Here is a 20,688-nt window from a genome sequence, read left to right on the forward strand (position 1 = left end):
ACATTAAGCAGCTGTATTTCACCACTCTATCTGAGACAATTTTCAGCCTGATTTATTTATTTATTTATTTATTGCATTTGTATCCCACATTTTCCCACCTCTTTGCAGGCTCAATGTGGCTTACAATACATCATGAATAGTGGAAATATGTAGAAATTAGCTGATGTTTCTAATCAGCTACACACTTTTGGCAACTGCCCTGCACACACACAAAAATGTGTTTTGTTTTTTCTTTTGTTGTTTTTCCTATTTACACAGTTCTTTTTTTTTTATCTTGTTCTTCTCAGAATTATTTTCCTGGCTTTTCTTTCCCTCTCTTTTCCTTTTCTCCATCTCTCCTTCCCCTGCTTCTCTCTTTTGAAAAGGGTGTGAGGGTTATGGAGAGAAGAGAAAAAGATGGGAAGTGTAGTTGAGGGATTGATTTCCCACCAATCTGATAATTTGAAACAAAGAAATGAGTAACTAAAAGAGGAAGTGAGTCAGGGGTGGGATGGAATGTGTTTAGAGCAGTGTAGATGTACTTCTGATGATCTTGTTGCCAACAGGGGGTGCAGGAGAGTCTTTGATAGCTTGGCTATGGATGCACCCACAAACACATTTGAGTACCCAAACCCCATAGAACCTGTATGTGGGCAGTAGCTGTGTATGGTGACTACCCTCCCCCAAATAAAAACATAGTAACCTTCCTATAAGTAAAGTATTCATGTTCAATGACCTCATTGTTATTGAACACCTAATCACACCATTCATTATCATCTTCAGTGCTGTCATCTTTGTAATCGCATTGTTCATCTCAGCATCATTCTCCTGTCCTAAACCACTAACTTTCTAAAATGTGAGCTCTCCTAACTCCCATACACTACATTTACCTCAGTATACTTTGGCGGCGTCCCCATTTGCACCAGACCTTTTACCTCAAAAAGGTACATTTCAAAGCCACTTGCTCCGGTAAATAGCAACTCGCTTGTGCTATTTGACCAACTGAAAATTGGCCACCCTCAGTCTGGCTAACAGTGTGCATGTTTTTTCAATGTGTGTGCTTATAGAGAGCATTGGTAGTTTGAATTAGGGGAGGAAAATAATGTACGTAGATAATCTTTTTTTTTTTACCCTGCGTGTGTTGTTCTCATTAAAGAAGTATTCGCTCATACAGCAGGTACTCTGTGGTCACACAGTTTTGTAAAACCCCTTTTCCATGCATAACATTTACACAGGGAAGGAACATTATAAAATTAGTCCCTAAATGGGGTTATTGAAGTTGGATGTACTTTTAACCTCGTTGATGGAGGGCAGTGTGCCTGTGTAAATCACTATTTACTCATGTAAATAGCTTTGAAAATTGTCCTCCCCATGGTTTATAGACAGAACCGCTGAGTCTACGAGTGGAACACCATGCTCTGTTACATGCGCATACATATGAAACAGTTGGATGTCCCAGAATAGTATTTCTATCATACATTGAAACAGGAAGATTCGACAAACTGTCTCCCTCAGAGCCACCAACAAAATTGTTTAAGGCATATGGCCACTGTGGTTAAGAGCTTTGAGGGTACAGTTAAAATCACCCATATTACTCCTCCTTATTGGTTTCCAGGGTCTCCAAAAGTGTTGATATCTGACAGAATTAATCACGTTGCAGCATCTCCTGTTTCTTCTAAACATCTCTTCTGCTCTCTTCCACTCCAAACCCCAGTCTTTGGCACAATCCAGCATCTTTCCTCCCCACCTGTAGACCCGCAAGCTGAATTGGAGGGGCCACTGGTGGAAGCTATGGCCAAGGCAGTGAGCTCCAACAGCCATGAGAAGAGCTTGGTGTCACTGTTCATGGGGGTGGAGGAGAGGGAGGGAAGAGAGCTAATGGACCCCATAAAAGAAAGAGATAATGGACCTAGGAGAAGATGAGGGAGGAAAGAGAAAGGGAGACATGTTGGATCTGGGGCTGGTTGGGAGGGAGATAGGAAGGGAAGGGGAATGGAATTTCTGTGTTTACAATCAAACTAACTAACCAACTAACAGACCAGTACTTGGAAATTTGGGCCTAGTAAATTGTAACTTTTATATTAAACTTTACCTGCTGTATACCACCTTGGGTGAATCTCTACTTAAAGGCAGTTAATAAATCCCAATAAATAAAAAATAAATAAAATGACTTACATATTATATACATCATGTTTTTTCACTATTACTAAATGCACATTTTCTATATAATTCTTATACAATTCTTAAATATTTCTTACTATGATTGCTTGCTAATGTACTATCATGTTCTACCATTCATGTTACCCCAAATCCTTCTGTTATACTAAATGTATACTTTCTCATATATTCTCACTATTCATGATACATTGTAAGCCACATTGAGCCTGCAAAAAGGTGGGATAATGTGGGATACAAATGCAACAAATAAATAAATAAATAAAATACTTATTTTGTACCTAGGGCAATGGAAGGTTAAGTAACTTGCCCAGAGTAACAAGGAACTGCAGTGAGAAATAAATAATTAAATATAAAATCGTTAATTGTGCAATTAATCTTGATTAAAATTTTTGATCGAAATGCAACCCTAGTTTTGAGTTGTTGGTGAGTCCTCAATTGGAGTATTGTGCTCAGTTTTGCAGGTTGTATTTATTTATTTTTATTTTCAACACTTGATATACCTGAAGCGATCCCTGAGGCAACTATGCAGTTTACAGTTTCTATTACAGGTACTTTCACTGCCCCTAATGGGCTTACAATCTATTGTACCTGGAGCAATGGAGGGCTAAGTGACTTGCCCAGAGTCACATGGAGCTGCAGAGGGAATTGAATCTGGTTCTGTAGGATCTAAACTCACTGCTGACCGTCAGGTAGTAGCGAGAATCGAATCCAGTTCCCCAGGTCCGCAACCCACTACACTAACCATTAGGCCACTTCTCTCACAAAGGATATTAAAAAAAAAACTTGAAGCAGTTAAAAGGAAAGCAACCAAAATGATATAGGGTCTGCGACAGATGACATATGAGACTTGAATATCTGAATATGTGTACCCTGGAGGAGATGAGGGGCAGGGGAGATATATTTGAAAGGTATTAATGAACAAACACCTTTTTCATAATGGGGAAACCATAGAGCTAGAGGACATGAACTGAAGCCACAAGGAAGTAAAAATAAAAGCAACATCAGAAAATACTTTTCCACTAAGAGGATGGTGGATGCCTGGAATGGTCTTCTGGTGGCAGTAGTAGGACAAATACAGTGACGGAATTCAAAAAGGCATGAGACAAACACAGAATCCCTGCACAGCAAGAAGATGGAATCATAGCAAAACTGAAATGACTTTCACACTTCAAGAAAAGGCACAGAGGAATATAACCTGCACAGAGTGGCAGGTACAACTTTTAGGCACTTTACTGGGCAGACTAGATGGGCCATACTGTTGTTTGAGGTCTTTTTGCTAAGACCTGCTAAAAAGTAGCCCGTACTACTTTTAACGTGTGGATTTCCCACGCTTTGCGGCCACTTTTAGCGTGGCAGTAAAATGGCCTCATTTTTCTTTTTTCTTTTAGCTGGCGGTAAGGGCTCCTGCGCTACTTGGGCAGCACGCGGTAATGTGCCTATGCTACCCAATTAGTGCAAGCGTGCTTACTCTCCGCCCATGAACATCACCATTACTATCTTACTATGAAGAAACTGATGTAGACAAATGTGTGGGAAGAAAGCAACAGACCCTGAAAAACTAGTAGAGGATAGAGGGGTGGGTTGCAATAAAAGGCTTTAGATAACATTAGAAGAGAGAATGCATTGGTGGAATAGAGAACTTAAAAATACATTATATAGCATATACATTGCCTTGGGTGAATCTCTTCATAAAGGCAGTTAATAAATACTAATAAATAAATAATAAAAATTGTGGATATTCTGTCTTATTCGGTTCCATCTGCCAATAATTCCCCTTGGTTTATGCAAGGATTCCTAGGGTTGGTGCCATGGGTATTGGGTGCCCCAGGCAAAAACCTTTACTTGTATCCTCCCCCCTCAATTAACTCTCAGCCCCCAAGGGTCCACCTAAGATTTTGATAATTAAACTCAACAATCATGATTACTCCAATACCTCCTTTCCCAAGGGATCCTGTAAAAACTAATGATTTTAAACTTAGCTTTTGGAAACTGCCCATATACACACAAAACAATCTTCCTTGGTAAATGACTGACAATCTCCTGTCTTCCCTGTGGGTAAAATTACATGTTGATGGTTCCTACTGTTTCTTATTTATTCATTTGAAATATTTATTGCCCACAATGTCCACAAATCTAGACATGGTACAATTAAAACATACATAAAAACAAATTAAAAACATGTAGCTAAAAATCAAGGTATACATAACATTCTGTTATGATGTTATGTAAATGAAGCACTAATTCCAGTCTCCATCTACTAATGCATACGATTAATACCAAATACTTTATTATATAACAGTTTGTTTATCTGCTTCCTTAAACTGCAATAATTATACAGAGTATGGTTTTGACAGTGATAGATTATTGTAATGCACTGTATCTGAGAGTATCGGCGTTTAGTCATTGAGCCCTTGCAGGTAATTCAAAATTCAGCAGCTAGGCTGATTATAGATGTCTCAAGATATACTCATAGCTCTCCTCTTTTAAAGTAGCTGCATTGTCTGCCGGTGGGTAGTAGAGTGTGTTTCAGAATATTGTGCCGTATACTCAGACCATTTATACTGTTGAGACTTTATGAATTGATGCGCTCATTGAGATCACAGGATGTAAAACAACTATTTCTTACACGTCTGTGCAAAGTACATTATATAGATACAAAAGATTCTGCATTTTCAGTAGGTGGGCCTTTGATGTGGAACAGTTTGCTTGGTTTGATCCAGCTATGTGCAAACTTAAAGCAGTTTATAAAGTTTTTGAAGACATTTGTCATGTTTGTGGAGGCTTTTGCTGGTGTTTGAAGATGTCTTGAACTAGTGAGTTAGGCAAAGGTACAGTTATTGATGGCGTTGTACAGAAGTGTGTAAGGGGTATAATATTTATATTTTTTATGAATGGTTTTTGTAGCTCCGTATTTATAGACTGTTGTAAATGTGGTAAATAAATACATTTATTTGTCTTTGTTCTGATCTCAGTTTTTAAGCGATTCCATTCAAAAGACCATCAATAGTAATAGAGCAGTTACAAGTTTCTGTCAATTGATCAGATGTAGCAGAGGGAATCAGTAGTAACCTGTTAGCTGTAGAATGAAGATGCCTTCCAGTGATATGAGGTTTAAAGATTCAGTAAAATATAAAGGGTCATCATTTAAGTCCTGAATATTAAACAAAATCACCTTAAATTTGGCATGCCAAAGAACCAGTAACCAATGCAAGGTTACAAGAGTCAAAGTAATGTATTCAGAATGGGGCATGCCTGTTAATAAAAGGGTTGCCAGGCTCTGAACACCCTGAAGAGTTTTAAAAATAAAGAGATACCAAGTAATAAAGATTTACAGTAATCTAATCTTACTAAAATCAGGGCTTGAAGCACGAGTTGGTGTCATACTATCTTTCAGTTTTCTGCATGTAACCCTGGTTCACCCCTTAGTAGGGGCCGCCAACTAAACTCTCGGGTCAGATTCCCGGAATCAGGGCTCACAAAACGAGATTATACTTCAGTCGAGCTGGGCGCAGGCCAGGGCTGGAAATATTCCCTTAGATTGGGAGTACCCTTCAGCCTACTGGAGACTGATAGAGTCCACTTTTCCAAATAATAACCAGAGGTCTCAGCAGGTAATTTCAAACTTTTTCTTTTATTTAATATCAAACCAACAACAGTTCATAATTAAAATCCTCATTTCTTCAGTTTAAGTGCATAAGAGGCCAAAGTCATATCCAATTAATGTCCCTGATATGTCTGTCCCATCCTGGATTAGGGATCCTCTGGCTGGCTGGCAAGTCCTTTTGGGAGTGGGGCTCCTCCGCACCTACATCCCTCCCGCCTGGGATGCTTTTTCCACCAGGCACTCCTTCCTTCTCTCGGTTCCCCTTGAAGGGGATCCTACTTGATTCCCTCTGTACTCCTGACAGAGGTTTCCAGCAACCAGCCCCTCCAAACTCCTGTTCAGCTCTGGGACTCTTCCTTGGTTCTTAGGGTCTCGGCGGGGGTAAAGCAATCAAAGACCAAGATCCACTTTTCAAAATCCCTTTTATTACTTCTCTGTCCCGCTTCCAGAGGCTGGGCACCCCCCCCCCCCCCCCCCATTTCCACCCACTGGGCCAGTTTTACCAGCCCACATTTCCATTGTGACTCCCAGAAAATCCTTCTGCCTGCAGCAGAGACAATTTTCTAGGGGGGGGGGGGGGGTTCACATATATAATCGCAGCTGAAAGTAAGGTATAGAAATCAACTGCTGGACAAAAGATTTCAGTGAGTCTAAAAATACTGCAGAGCTTTTAATCAGTATAGAAATCTGGTGTAAGTTAAGTTTAAATGGAAGATTAGACAAAGGAGTTCTAGAAGAGACCAGTATCTCTGTTTTACTAAATTAATTGCTAGTTGATTTCTTGCATCCAATCATGAATCCGAGATTAATCTAGAGATTGGTAACATAGAGATATTAAACAGTATTGCTGATAAACTGAGCCTTGGGAGGACACCGGTAGGAAGGAAATCTGTAGAGGAATCATTACTCACGCACTTATGGGTCCTACCAGACAAATATGACCTGAGCCATTTCAAAATTGACCCTTCTAAACCTGTTGCTGCTAAATGGGACAACAAAACTGTATGGTTTAATGTATCAAAGGCGACACTGATATCAAGAGACACCATAATAAACCAGTCGCCTTTATCAAAACTAAGATGAATATCTTGCCTGAACACTGGTTTATACAAGGTAAATAAAAACTAAGGGGTCGATATTTAAAACTAGTTGTCCGAGGAGAAGCCCCTGCTGCCTAGATAACTACTACTACTACTACTACTAACTAGCATTTCTAAAGCGCTACTAGGGTTACGCAGCGCTGTACAATTTAAACATAGGACAGTCCCTGCTCAAAGAGCTTACAATCTAAAAGACAAGAAAACAATCTAAAGACAAGTGAACAATCTAGAGGACGAGTGAACAGTTAGTCTGATAGGGTGGATAGATTGGGGTATTTTATATATCTCGAGTGGTTAGGCGCCGAAGGCAGCATTGAAGAGGTGAGCTTTAAGCAGAGATTTGAAGATGGGTAGGGAAGGGGCATGGCGTATGGGTGAAGGAAGATAACGAGTGTTCACCGTGCCCAGCCAATGATAATATTGCTGAATATCACATCTGGCTGCCTAGGCCAGAGTGTACGTTGTTTGTTACGCCATCCTATATAATAATTCTCACCACCAACGTTCAAAAGTAGCTGCCTGTGTCCATGGCTCCTGGAGTTGCTGAGCTAGGCTCCATAGCCAGGCTGACGTCACTCACAGCAACTTGCTCCACATGTTTCCCTACTCCTCCCCCTGCCTGGGAATCAGCTGTGAGTGTGCCGCTCAAACACCCCTTCGGCGCATCACCCAAGCCCTCTCCCTCGGCACATCAAACACTTCTTCCCCCACCCGAAACACATCAACACCCCCCCCCCCCCGAAGCACATCAACACCCCCCCCCCCAAGCACATCAACCCCCTCGCCACCCGCTGCTGCCACTGGTAACACTGTCCGGCCAGCAGCAGCGGCCGCTACGAAAAGAAAAAAAGCCATAAATGTTTTTAAACATCAAGCACAGCACCGCAGACAGCCATCAGGCATTGGCTGTCGGCTCTGCAGCCGCTCCTCCTCTCGCTTCCACGTCACTGCCCCTGGAGTAAGACCCCGGAAGAGCGCAGCGACGTGAGAGGCTAGAGGAGGGAGAGCTGACAGCCAATGCCTGATGGCTGTCTGCGGTGCCGCGCTTGATGTTTAAAAACATTTATTGTGCTTTTTTCTTTTTGTAGAGGCCGCTGCTGCTCAACAGGAGAAGCAGCAGCGGCCGGACAGTGTTACCAGTGGCAGCTGCGGGTGGCGAGAGGAGGGTCGCTGGACATGGGTGGCTGGAGGGGGGGCAGGGGGAGGGGAGGGTCGCTGGACATGGGTGGCTGCAGGGGGAGAGGAGGGTCACTGGACATGGATGGCTGGAGGGGGGGCAGGGGAGAGGGAGATGGGGAGGGGGTCCTGAGACAGCTGGGGGTGGGGAGGGGGGCCCTGTGATTGGGGGGTGGGGGACCTGCAAGAGGGGGGCACACACTCACTGTCTCTCACATACACTCTCTCTGACACACTCTCTGGCTATCACACTCTATCTCTCTGTCACACACACACAGTCTCATACACACACACTCTGTCTCTCTCTCATTCTCTCTGTCTCACACACTCACTCTCTCAAACATACACACTCCGAGGAAAACCTTGCTAGTGCCCGTTTCATTTCTGTCAGAAACGGGCCTTTTTTACTAGTTATATAAATAAAAGTAGTGCCAGGACAGAGGTAAGATGGAGCCAGAAATTATCTGATTACCGCCAATATTCAGAGCCATACCAATATAAGTAACCTGGCGCGGAGCGGGTGTATTCTATAACAACACGCATAGATTTTAGAAACACCCACAACCTGCCCATTCCACTCCCATAACCATTCCCACTTTTCAACTATGCAACTTACAGAATAAGTTTAGCAAGGAGTGCATGTAAATTCTAATTAATGCCAATTAGTGCTGATAATTGCTTGTTAACATCCAATTAGGGCTGATTAGCTTGTTAACTAATTAAGTTATTTGCATTGTTATGGAATACGCTTTGATTTCGATGCAGAAATCTCAGCACAATATATAGAATCCCAGGGATAATGTGCGAAGCTAAATAATCAGGGAGTAGGATTTTGAACTTAATCGTAAAAATTACAGGTAAACAGTGTAGGCGCTGAAGCAATGGAGATACTCAATCAGATCTCCCTGCATTTGTAGAGAAAAAGTGCAGCCGTATTCTGTAATGATTGCAAATGCTTCAGGTTTGCTTGAGTAATTCCTGCAAAGACCACTTTACAGTAGTCAATTCTGGATATCACAAGAGCAAGAATTAGTGTATATATGGCTTCGAATGAGAGACAGCTTCTTACCACTCGAATCTGGCGCAAGAAGAAAAAAACGGATTTCACTTCTATTGATATATGTCGACCACAGGTTAAATGCAAATCTATCATAACTCCCAAATACTTAAAACTATTGAGAACTGTTAACCCAAATAACGTGGAAGTAAGTAATGGAACAGAACTGTGTCTGGTAAACCAGCAAGCTGTGGTCTTAGATGGATTTAATACAAGCCTTTGGTCTCAAAGCCAAGTAGAAACAGTGCCTGGATAAGATTGGAGGGGAGACAAATCTAGGGAGTCTGCTCTGGTCATCCCATCAAGCAATTTAAAAGTCATTCTCCGAGGACAAGCAGGCTGCTTGTTCTCACTGATGGGTGACGTCCACGGCAGCCCCTCCAATCGGAATCTTCACTAGCAAAGTCCTTTGCTAGCCCTCGCGCGCCGATGCGCACCGCGCATGCGCGGCCGTCTTCCCGCCCGAACCGGCTTGTGTTCGTCAGTCTTCTTTTCTCCGCGCTCGGGACGGTTGTGTTTCCGTTTCGTGCCCCGAAAAAGTCGACCTCGCGCGTCGTTTTTGACTCGTTTCGCTTCAAAAGTGTTGGAAAAAACCTCTTTTGGCTTTTTCCCCTTCCTCTAGTTCGAGTTTTTCACCCCGGTAAGTTTTCTTTCGTCGTCGGGGTAGGCCTTAGTTAGGCCCCGGTCGAAATTTCCTTCCCGCTTTTTTCTGCTGGTGCCAAATTTCGCCATTTCGTCTTTTGATCTCGCCGGCGTGATTTTTCCGCCCATGACATCGAAGCCTTCCAGCGGCTTCAAGAAGTGCACCCAGTGCGCCCGGGTAATCTCGCTCACCGACAGGCACGCTTCGTGTCTTCGGTGTCTGGGGGCTGGGCACCGCCCTCAGGCCTGTAGTCTGTGTTCCCTTTTACAGAAGCGGACTCAGGTAGCGAGGTTGGCCCAGTGGAACTTTTTGTTCTCGGGCTCTTCGTCGGCATCGGCACTGGGGGTATCGAGTGCATCGACGTCTGCAGCGTCCAGACCTTCATCCTCGGCGGCCAGTGCATCGAGTGCATCGAGGCATCGACCCTCTGCATCGGCGCCGAGACATCGGGTGACTGCATCGACGTCGGTGGTACCGGGACCTCGTCTGCTGATGTCGTCGGACGGTGGTGCTTCGTCTGGAGTGCAGGTGAGGGCTGTCCACTCCCCTGCTGGTGACGGTGAGCCTTCGGGTGGGTCTCCCCCTACCCTGAGGGCTCCTGCGGTACAGCCCCCCGAGATCGACCCTCTTCGGTCTCGGCCCCGAGGAAGAGACGGCTGGATTCTACGTCCTCCTCATCGGTGCCGGGAAGCGCCGGTGACGTGCTTCGCAAAAAATCTAAGAAGCATCGACACCGGTCCCCTTCCTGTGTCGGCACCAAGAGCTCTGGGTCGCCGAGGGAGTCGGCACTCAGCAGGCATCGGCACCGAGAGGACCGCTCACCCTCTGTTCAAGAGGTGTCGATGCGCTCCACTCTGGACAGCCCGGAACAGCCTCCACGCCCGGAACAGGTTCTGACGTCGACGCCTGCATCGACTTCCATGCCTTTTTCTGCAGCCGCTCTGAACGAGAGCCTCCGGGCCGTTCTCCCAGAGATTCTGGGAGAGCTGTTGCGCCCTACCCCTCCGGTACCGGCGGTGCTTGCGCCTCCGGTACCGTCGAGCCTGGCGCCGGCTGGTCCATCGCCCGAGGTGAGGTCACCGGCATCGGTGCCGCATGCGGTACCGACTGCCGTCGCCTCCCAGGAGGGCTCCCCGACTACGTCGGCGGAGGGAGCTTCGCCGATGCGGGCGAGGGAGTCTACCTCTCGACGCCCCCATCGTGGACGTGGCTCCACGGAGTCGAGTCGGGCGCGGTTGCAGACACAGGTTCGTGAACTTGTGTCTGACACCGAGGGTGAGGCCTCGTGGGAGGAAGAGGAAGACATCAGGTATTTCTCTGACGAGGAGTCTGAAGGTCTTCCCTCTGATCCCACTCCCTCTCCTGAAAGGCAGCTTTCTCCTCCTGAGAGTCTGTCTTTTGCTTCCTTTGTCCGGGAGATGTCTACGGCCATCCCCTTCCCGGTGGTTGTGGAGGACGAGCCCAGGGCTGAAATGTTTGAGCTCCTGGACTATCCTTCTCCACCTAAGGAAGCGTCCACAGTACCCATGCACCATGTCCTCAAGAAGACATTGCTGGCGAACTGGACAAAACCTCTAACTAATCCCCACATTCCCAAGAAGATCGAGTCCCAGTACCGGATCCATGGGGACCCAGAGCTGATGCGCACCCAGTTGCCTCATGACTCTGGAGTTGTGGATTTGGCCCTAAAGAAGGCCAAGAGTTCTAGAGAACATGCTTCGGCGCCCCCGGGCAAGGACTCTAGAACCTTGGACTCCTTTGGGAGGAAGGCCTACCATTCTTCTATGCTAGTGGCCAAGATTCAGTCCTACCAGCTCTACACGAGCATACATATGCGGAACAATGTGCGGCAGTTGGCGGGCTTGGTGGATGCGCTTCCCCCTGAGCAAGCCAAGCCTTTTCAGGAGGTGGTCAGGCAGCTGAAGGCGTGCAGAAAATTCCTGGCCAGAGGGGTGTATGACACCTTTGATGTTGCGTCCAGGGCCGCTGCTCAAGGTGTGGTGATGCGCAGGCTCTCATGGCTGCGTGCCTCCGACCTGGAGAACAGACTCCAGCAGCGGATTGCGGACTCGCCTTGCCGTGCGGACAATATTTTTGGAGAGAAGGTCGAACAGGTGGTAGAGCATCTCCACCAGCGGGATACCGCATTCGACAAGTTCTCCCGCCGGCAGCCTTCAGCATCTACCTCTACAGGTAGAAGATTTTTCGGGGGAAGGAAGACTGGTCCCTACTCTTCTGGCAAGCGTAGGTACAATCCTCCTTCTCGACAGCCTGTGGCCCAGGCTAAGCCCCAGCGCGCTCGCTCTCGTCAGCAGCGTGCGACTCAGCAAGGCCCCTCGGCTCCCCAGCAAAAGCAAGGGACGGGCTTTTGACTGGCTCCAGCAGAGCATAGCCAACATCCAAGTGTCAGTGCCGGGCGACCTGCCAGTCGGGGGGAGGTTGAAAGCTTTTCACCAAAGGTGGCCTCTCATAACCTCCGATCAGTGGGTTCTGCAAATAGTCCGGCAAGGATACACCCTCAATTTGGCCTCCAAACCTCCAAATTGTCCACCGGGAGCTCAGTCTTACAGCTTCCAGCACAAGCAGGTACTTGCAGAGGAACTCTCCGCCCTTCTCAGCGCCAATGCGGTCGAGCCCGTGCCATCCGGGCAGGAAGGGCCGGGATTCTATTCCAGGTACTTCCTTGTGGAAAAGAAAACAGGGGGGATGCGTCCCATCCTAGACCTAAGGGCCCTGAACAAATATCTCGTAAAAGAAAAGTTCAGGATGCTTTCCCTGGGCACCCTTCTTCCCATGATTCAGGAAAACGATTGGCTATGCTCTCTGGACTTGAAGGATGCCTACACACACATCCCGATACTGCAGGCTCACAGACAGTATCTGCGATTTCAGCTGGGCACACGTCACTTCCAGTACTGTGTGCTACCCTTTGGGCTCGCCTCTGCGCCCAGGGTGTTCACAAAGTGCCTGGCTGTAGTAGCAGCGGCACTTCGCAGACTGGGGGTACACGTGTTCCCATATCTCGACGATTGGCTGGTGAAGAACACATCCGAGGCAGGAGCCCTGCAGTCCATGCAGATGACTATTCGCCTCCTGGAGCTACTGGGGTTTGTGATAAATTACCCAAAGTCCCATCTTCTCCCAGTGCAGAAACTCGAGTTCATAGGAGCTCTGCTGGATTCTCAGACAGCTCGCGCCTACCTCCCAGAGGCCAGGGCCAGCAACTTGTAGTCCCTCGTCTCGCGGGTACGAGCGTCACAGCAGATCACAGCTCGGCAGATGTTGAGATTGCTGGGCCACATGGCCTCCACAGTTCATGTGACTCCCATGGCCCGCCTTCACATGATATCTGCTCAATGGACCCTAGCTTCCCAGTGGTTTCAGGCTGCTGGGGATCTAGAAGACGTGATCCACCTGTCCACGAGTTTTCTCAAATCCCTGTATTGGTGGACGATTTGGTCCAATTTGACTCTGGGACGTCCTTTCCAAATTCCTCAGCCACAAAAAGTGCTGACCACGGATGCGTCTCTCCTGGGCTGGGAAGCTCATGTCGATGGGCTTCACACCCAGGGAGGCTGGTCCCTCCAGGAACGCGATCTACAGATCAATCTTCTGGAGCTGCGAGCGATCTGGAACGCTCTGAAGGCTTTCAGAGATCGGCTGTCCCACCAAATTATCCAAATTCAGACAGACAACCAGGTTGCCATGTATTACATCAACAAGCAGGGGGGCACCGGATCTCGCCCCCTGTGTCAGGAAGCCGTCAGCATGTGGCTCTGGGCTCGCCGTCACGGTATGGTGCTCCAAGCCACATATCTGGCAGGCGTAAACAACAGTCTGGCCGACAGGTTGAGCAGGATTATGCAACCTCACGAGTGGTCGCTCAATTCCCGTGTAGTGCGACAGATCTTCCAGGTGTGGGGCACCCCCTTGGTAGACCTCTTCGCATCTCGAGCCAACCACAAAGTCCCTCAGTTCTGTTCCAGGCTTCAGGCCCACGGCAGACTGGCATCGGATGCCTTCCTCCTGGACTGGGGGGAGGGCCTGCTGTATGCTTATCCTCCCATACCTCTGGTGGGGAAGACTTTGTTGAAACTCAAGCAAGACCGAGGCACCATGATTCTGATTGCTTCTTTTTGGCCGCGTCAGATCTGGTTCCCTCTTCTTCTGGAGTTGTCCTCCGAAGAACCGTGGAGATTGGAGTGTTTTCTGACCCTCATCACACAGGATGAAGGGGCGCTTCTGCATCCCAGCCTCCGGTCCCTGGCTCTCACGGCCTGGATGTTGAGAGCATAGATTTTGCCTCTTTGGGTCTGTCAGAGGGTGTCTCCCGCATCTTGCTTGCTTCCAGGAAAGATTCCACTAAGAGGAGTTACTTCTTTCTATGGAGGAGGTTTGCCGTCTGGTGTGACAGCAAGGCCCTAGATCCTCGCTCTTGTCCTACACAGACCCTGCTTGAATACCTTCTGCACTTGTCTGAGTCTGGTCTCAAGACCAACTCTGTAAGGGTTCACCTTAGCGCAATCAGTGCATACCATTACCGTGTGGAAGGTAAGCCGATCTCAGGACAGCCTTTAGTTGTTCGCTTCATGAGAGGTTTGCTTTTGTCAAAGCCCCCTGTCAAGCCTCCTACAGTGTCATGGGATCTCAATGTCGTTCTCACCCAGCTGATGAAACCTCCTTTTGAGCCACTGAACTCCTGCCATCTGAAGTACTTGACCTGGAAGGTCATTTTCTTGGTGGCAGTTACTTCAGCTCGTAGAGTCAGTGAGCTTCAGGCCCTGGTAGCCCAGGCCCCTTACACCAAATTTCATCATAACAGAGTAGTTCTCCGCACTCACCCTAAGTTTCTGCCAAAGGTTGTGTCGGAGTTCCATCTGAACCAGTCAATTGTCTTGCCAACATTCTTTCCCCGTCCTCATTCCTGCCCTGCTGAACGTCAGCTGCACACATTGGACTGCAAGAGAGCATTGGCCTTCTACTTGGAGCGGACACAGCCCAACAGACAGTCCGCCCAATTGTTTGTTTCTTTTGATCCCAATAGGAGGGAAGTGGCTGTAGGAAAACGCACCATATCCAATTGGCTAGCAGATTGCATTTCCTTCACTTACGCCCAGGCTGGGCTGGCTCTTGAGGGTCATGTCACGGCTCATAATGTTAGAGCCATGGCTGCGTCGGTAGCCCACTTGAAGTCAGCCTCTATTGAAGAAATTTGCAAAGCTGCGACGTGGTCATCTGTCCACACATTCACATCTCATTACTGCCTGCAGCAGGATACCCGACGCGACAGTCGGTTCGGGCAGTCAGTTCTTCAGAACCTGTTTGGGCTTTAGGATCCAACTCCCCCCCCGAGGGCCCTGTTTGTTCTGTTCCAGGCTGCACTCTCAGTTAGTTGGTAAATTTTTTTAGGTCAATCTCAGTTATGTCCTCGCCGTTGCGAGGCCCAATTGACCATGGTTGTTGTTTTGAGTGAGCCTGGGGGCTAGGGATACCCCATCAGTGAGAACAAGCAGCCTGCTTGTCCTCGGAGAAAGCGAATGCTACATACCTGTAGAAGGTATTCTCCGAGGACAGCAGGCTGATTGTTCTCACAAACCCGCCCGCCTCCCCTTTGGAGTTGTGTCTTCCCTTGTCTTTGTCTTGCTACATACGAGACTGACGAACACGAGCCGGTTCGGGCGGGAAGACGGCCGCGCATGCGCGGTGCGCATCGGCGCGCGAGGGCTAGCAAAGGACTTTGCTAGTGAAGATTCCGATTGGAGGGGCTGCCGTGGACGTCACCCATCAGTGAGAACAATCAGCCTGCTGTCCTCGGAGAATACCTTCTACAGGTATGTAGCATTCGCTTTACGTCATTACCTCAGGCAATAGTTTTGAAAGCACGCTGAAATAAATAAGCTGATATTCAATAAAGGAAAATAGGCACCTACCAGAATAGGCTTCTGCCAAGCGCCCTGTTATAGAACTGCCCTGATACTGGGAAGGATTAGTAATGCTAAACAGGAGGTGAGGATGGATAGATGGCCCTTAGTCTTTTTCTGCCACATACTCTTTCTCTATATTGTTTGTGTATCCCTGTAGCTGCAATAGATTCTTTCTCAGTATGCGATCGCCACTCAATCCATTGTATGAGGTCACACCGCTGTTCTGTGCCCTTCGGGTGTGGCTGTTTGGGTAACTCCTTTTTGTTTCGTGACTTTGATTTTCTGTGTCTGCTACAGTTGGATGAGGCTCACAACCAGACTCGCAAGCTACAGAGATCCCTGGATGAACAGACGGAGCAAAATGAGAACCTTCAAGTTCAGCTGGAGCATCTCCAGTCCAGGTAAAACAGAGAGCCTGGAGTGTTCACTTATTTTCCCTTAGAAAATTAGGCTTAGGTTTGTACTCAGACTGGGCAGGCTGTCTGAATTTTTTGTTCGATTTATAAGTGTCAATAGAATTTCAACTTAACACTTGTAAAGAAAAAGGGATACTGAAAATTATATCGTAAAACCAAAAGGAAATAATTTACAAAGAAATAAGGGACCCTTTTACTAAGCGGTGGTAAACCCACAGCGGGCTTACTGTGTGCCAATCTGGAGCTATTTCCGGCCCAACGCGGGCGCCAGCAGTAGTTCCACCCCCAGTGTGTGGCATTTTCGGCGCTAGCAGAAATATTAAAAAAATATTTCTGCTAACGTTAATCAGGAAGCCCTCAATGGGAGACAATAAGTTCTCCCCCCAGCATGGCCATGCGGTAAGAACAATCTTACTGCATGGCCATGTCTTTCTTCGGCCTTTTTACCCGCTGTGGTGAAAAGGGCCTCGGTATGCGGCAAAAATGGCTCCTGTCACTAGCACAGGGTCCTTTTTACCGCAGTTTAGTAAAAGGGCCCCTAAACAAGCTAAGGCATTCTGTTCATGGATTACTACTTACTACTACTACTTAACATTTCTAGAGCGCTACTAGGGTTACGCAGCGCTGTACAAATTAACGAATAAGGACGGTCCCTGCTCAGAAGAGCTTACAATCTAAAGGACGAAATGTCAAGTTGGGGTAGATGAGATTTCCTGAGAAGAGATGTAGTGATTAGGTGCCGAAGGCGACATTGAAGAGGTGGGCTTTGAGCAATGATTTGAAGATGGGTATGGAGGGGGCCCGGCGTATGGGCTCAGGGAGTTTGTTCCAAGCATGGGGAGAGGCGAGGCAGAAAGGGCGAAGCCTAGAGTTGGCGGTGGTGGAGAAGGGTACTGAAAGGAGGGATTTGTCTTGAGAGCGGAGGTTATGGGTAGGGACGTAAGGGGAGATGAGGGTAGAGAGGTAAGGAGGGGCTGCAGATCGAGTGCATTTGTAGGTGAGTAGGAGAAGCTTGAACTGTATTCGGTATCTGATCGGAAGCCAGTGAAGTGACTTGAGGAGAGGGGTGATATGAGTATATCGGTTAAGGCGGAAGATAAGACGTGCGGCAGAGTTCTGAATGGACTGAAGGGGGGATAGATGGCTAAGTGGGAGGCCGGTGAGGAGTAGGTTGCAGTAGTCAAGGCGAGAGGTAATGAGAGAGTGGATGAGAGTTCGGGTGGTGTGCTCGGAGAGGAAGGGGCGAATTTTGCTAATGTTATAGAGGAAGAAGCGACAGGTCTTGGCTATCTGCTGGATATGCGCAGAGAAGGAGAGGGAGGAGTCGAAGATGACACCGAGGTTGCGGGCAGATGAGACGGAGACGATGAGGGTGTTATCAACTGAGATAGAGAGTGAATGGAGAGGAGAAGTGGGTTTGGGTGGGAAAACAATAAGTTCAGTCTTGGCCATGTTCAGTTTCACAACAAGGTTCAAAAGATAAACCTTGCTTTCTCTACCTCACCACCTCTCCCTCCACTAGTCCGTTCCCCTCTCTCTCCTTCCCCTCATTCCCTTTCCTCCTTTCCTGAAGTTACTATTGAGGAAACTACACTTCTCTTTTCTTCCTCAAAATGTACCACCTGTTCCTCTGATCCCATTCCCACCCACCTTCTTAATGCCATCTCTCCTACTCTTATTCCTTTTATCTGTCACATTCTCAACCTCTCACTTTCCACTGCGACTGTCCCTGCTGCCTTTAAACATGCTGTGGTCACACCTCTCCTTAAGAAGCCTTCACTTGACCCTACTTGTCCCTCTAATTACCGACCCATCTCCCTCCTTCCTTTTCTCTCCAAATTACTTGAGCGTGCTGTTCACCGCCGCTGCCTTGATTTTCTCTCCTCACATGCTATTCTTGACCCATTACAATCTGGTTTTCGCCCTCTCCACTCAACCGAAACTGCGCTTACTAAAGTCTCCAATGACCTATTACTGGCTAAATCCAGAGGTCAATATTCCATCCTCATTCTTCTTGATCTTTCCGCTGCTTTTGACACTGTCGATCACAGCATACTTCTCGATACCCTGTCCTCACTTGGATTCCAGGGCTCTGTCCTTTCCTGGTTCTCTTCCTACCTCTCCCTCCGCACCTTTAGTGTTCACTCTGGTGGATCCTCTTCTACTTCTATCCCTCTGCCTGTCGGCGTACCTCAGGGTTCTGTTCTTGGTCCCCTCCTCTTTTCTATCTACACTTCTTCCCTTGGTTCATTAATCTCATCCCATGGCTTTTCCTACCATCTCTATGCTGATGATTCCCAAATCTACCTTTCTACCCCTGATATCTCACCTTGCATCCAAACCAAAGTTTCAGCGTGCTTGTCTGACATTGCTGCCTGGATGTCTCAACGCCACCTGAAATTAAATATGACCAAAACCGAGCTTCTCATTTTCCCCCCCAAACCCACCTCCCCGCTCCCCCCGTTTTCTATTTCTGTTGATGGCTCTCTCATTCTCTCTGTCTCCTCAGCTCGAAACCTTGGGGTCATCTTTGACTCTTCTCTCTCCTTCTCTGCTCATATCCAGCAGACCGCCAAGACCTGTCGTTTCTTTCTTTACAACATCCGTAAAATCCGCCCCTTTCTTTCCGAGCACTCTACCAAAACCCTCATCCACACCCTTGTCACCTCTCGTCTAGACTACTGCAATCTGCTTCTTGCTGGCCTCCCACTTAGTCACCTCTCCCCTCTCCAGTCGGTTCAAAACTCTGCTGCCCGTCTCATCTTCCGCCAGGGTCGCTTTACTCATACTACCCCTCTCCTCAAGACCCTTCACTGGCTCCCTATCCGTTTTCGCATCCTGTTCAAACTTCTTCTACTAATCTATAAATGTACTCACTCTGCTGCTCCCCAGTATCTCTCCACACTCGTCCTTCCCTACACTCCTTCCCGTGCACTCCGCTCCATGGATAAATCCTTCTTATCTGTTCCCTTCTCCACTACTGCCAACTCCAGACTTCACGCCTTCTGTCTCGCTGCACCCTACGCCTGGAATAAACTTCCTGAGCCCCTACGTCTTGCCCCATCCTTGGCCACCTTTAAATCTAGACTGAAAGCCCACCTCTTTAACATTGCTTTTGACTCGTAACCACTTGTAACCACTCGCCTCCACCTACCCTCCTCTCTTCCTTCCCGTTCACATTAATTGATTTGATTTGCTTACTTTATTTATTTTTTGTCTATTAGATTGTAAGCTCTTTGAGCAGGGACTGTCTTTCTTCTATGTTTGTGCAGCGCTGCGTATGCCTTGTAGCGCTATAGAAATGCTAAATAGTAGTAGTAGTAGTAGTAGTACATCCAGGCAGCAATGTCGGATAAGCAGGCCGACACCTTGGCCTGGGTTTCCGCAGTGATTTCTGGTGTGGAGAGATAAAGCTGGGTGTCGTCAGCATAAAGATGATAGTGGAAACCATGAGAAGAGATCAGGGAGCCTAAAGAAGAGGTGTAGATTGAAAAAAGAAGGGGCCCAAGGACAGATCCCTGAAGAACTCCAACAGAGAGTGGGATAGGGGAGGAGGACGAACCATGAGAGTGTACTCTGAAGGTACGATGGGAGAGATAAGAGGAGATAAGAGGATTATTTTACAATGCACTTTTCACAGGTGAATCCTGATTTTTATAAAATTGCCCCATGGTATTTGTGCATAAAAGTACACAAGGGGGGCAGTTCTACACCTGGGCTCATCTATTTAGGAGACCCAAAGATGCGTGGTAGGAGCCTATTTTATAATGGCACTTGTGAACACAGATTGCGATATAGAATTCTTGTATAACTTGGTATCAATGTGCTTAACATTTTTGTGTCTACAGATACACCAGCCATAGAGCTGGCATAAGTGTGGACACCTAAATTTGGCAGGATGTACATAACTCACATTTTATTGCATTAACATTTATTTATACACCGCTACTACCGCAAAGTTCTAAGCAGTTTACAATGATCAAGAAACTAAAATAGTCACTTGTTAATTACATTTAAATTACAAAAATATGTAGGAAATACACTACAATACAAAATATAAAAATCGCCTTACATAACAATTTAATTTAAAATCATGAAAAATTTCTAGCAGTTGACTAACATTGGAAATTAAACAAAAGAGTCTTTACATTTTTCCTAAAAATTAAATAAGAATTTGAGTGTTCAAAACATAAAACAATTTCCTTCCAAGTTTTTTTTGTAAAGGATAAAAGTTTTTCATTAAGTTTAAAAACAATGTTTTCCCTTTAACGGATGGAAAGGAGAAAGGACAGTTATAGGACAATTAGTACACAATCTTCTGTTCCTATTCAAAGTGGAAAATTGAAAATGCAAAAGCATGTTCCCCAGACAATCACCATTTAAAACTTTATATAAAATATAAGAAAATTTAGCAGTAGGCAGCCAGTGGAAGTTAACATAATACCATGAAATCCTTTACTTAAGGAGAAAAAAATGTTATATGATAGTATTTATAGTCCAGCAACTCCCAACATGAATTGGTTCAAAGTGGATTACAGCTAAATTTTAAAGTTACGGCAAAAGGGGGGCCTGCACTGACATTGGCACGTGTTTTTGACGTGCGCCGAGGCC

The 20,688-nt window shown here is 46.8% G+C and overlaps 1 protein-coding gene across 1 annotated transcript in view; it reads left to right on the forward strand.

Annotated features, from left to right (window-relative positions):
- CCDC102A (coiled-coil domain containing 102A) overlaps positions 1-20,688 on the forward strand; it is a 131,714-nt gene that overhangs the window by 103,595 nt on the left and 7,431 nt on the right. The window contains 2 exon segments of the mRNA XM_030203569.1: positions 15,959-16,062; position 16,583. Coding sequence (XP_030059429.1) covers positions 15,959-16,062; position 16,583 — 105 coding nt within the window.

Source organism: Microcaecilia unicolor, chromosome 5 (assembly GCF_901765095.1).
Source record: "Microcaecilia unicolor chromosome 5, aMicUni1.1, whole genome shotgun sequence".
NCBI lineage: Eukaryota > Metazoa > Chordata > Amphibia > Gymnophiona > Siphonopidae > Microcaecilia > Microcaecilia unicolor.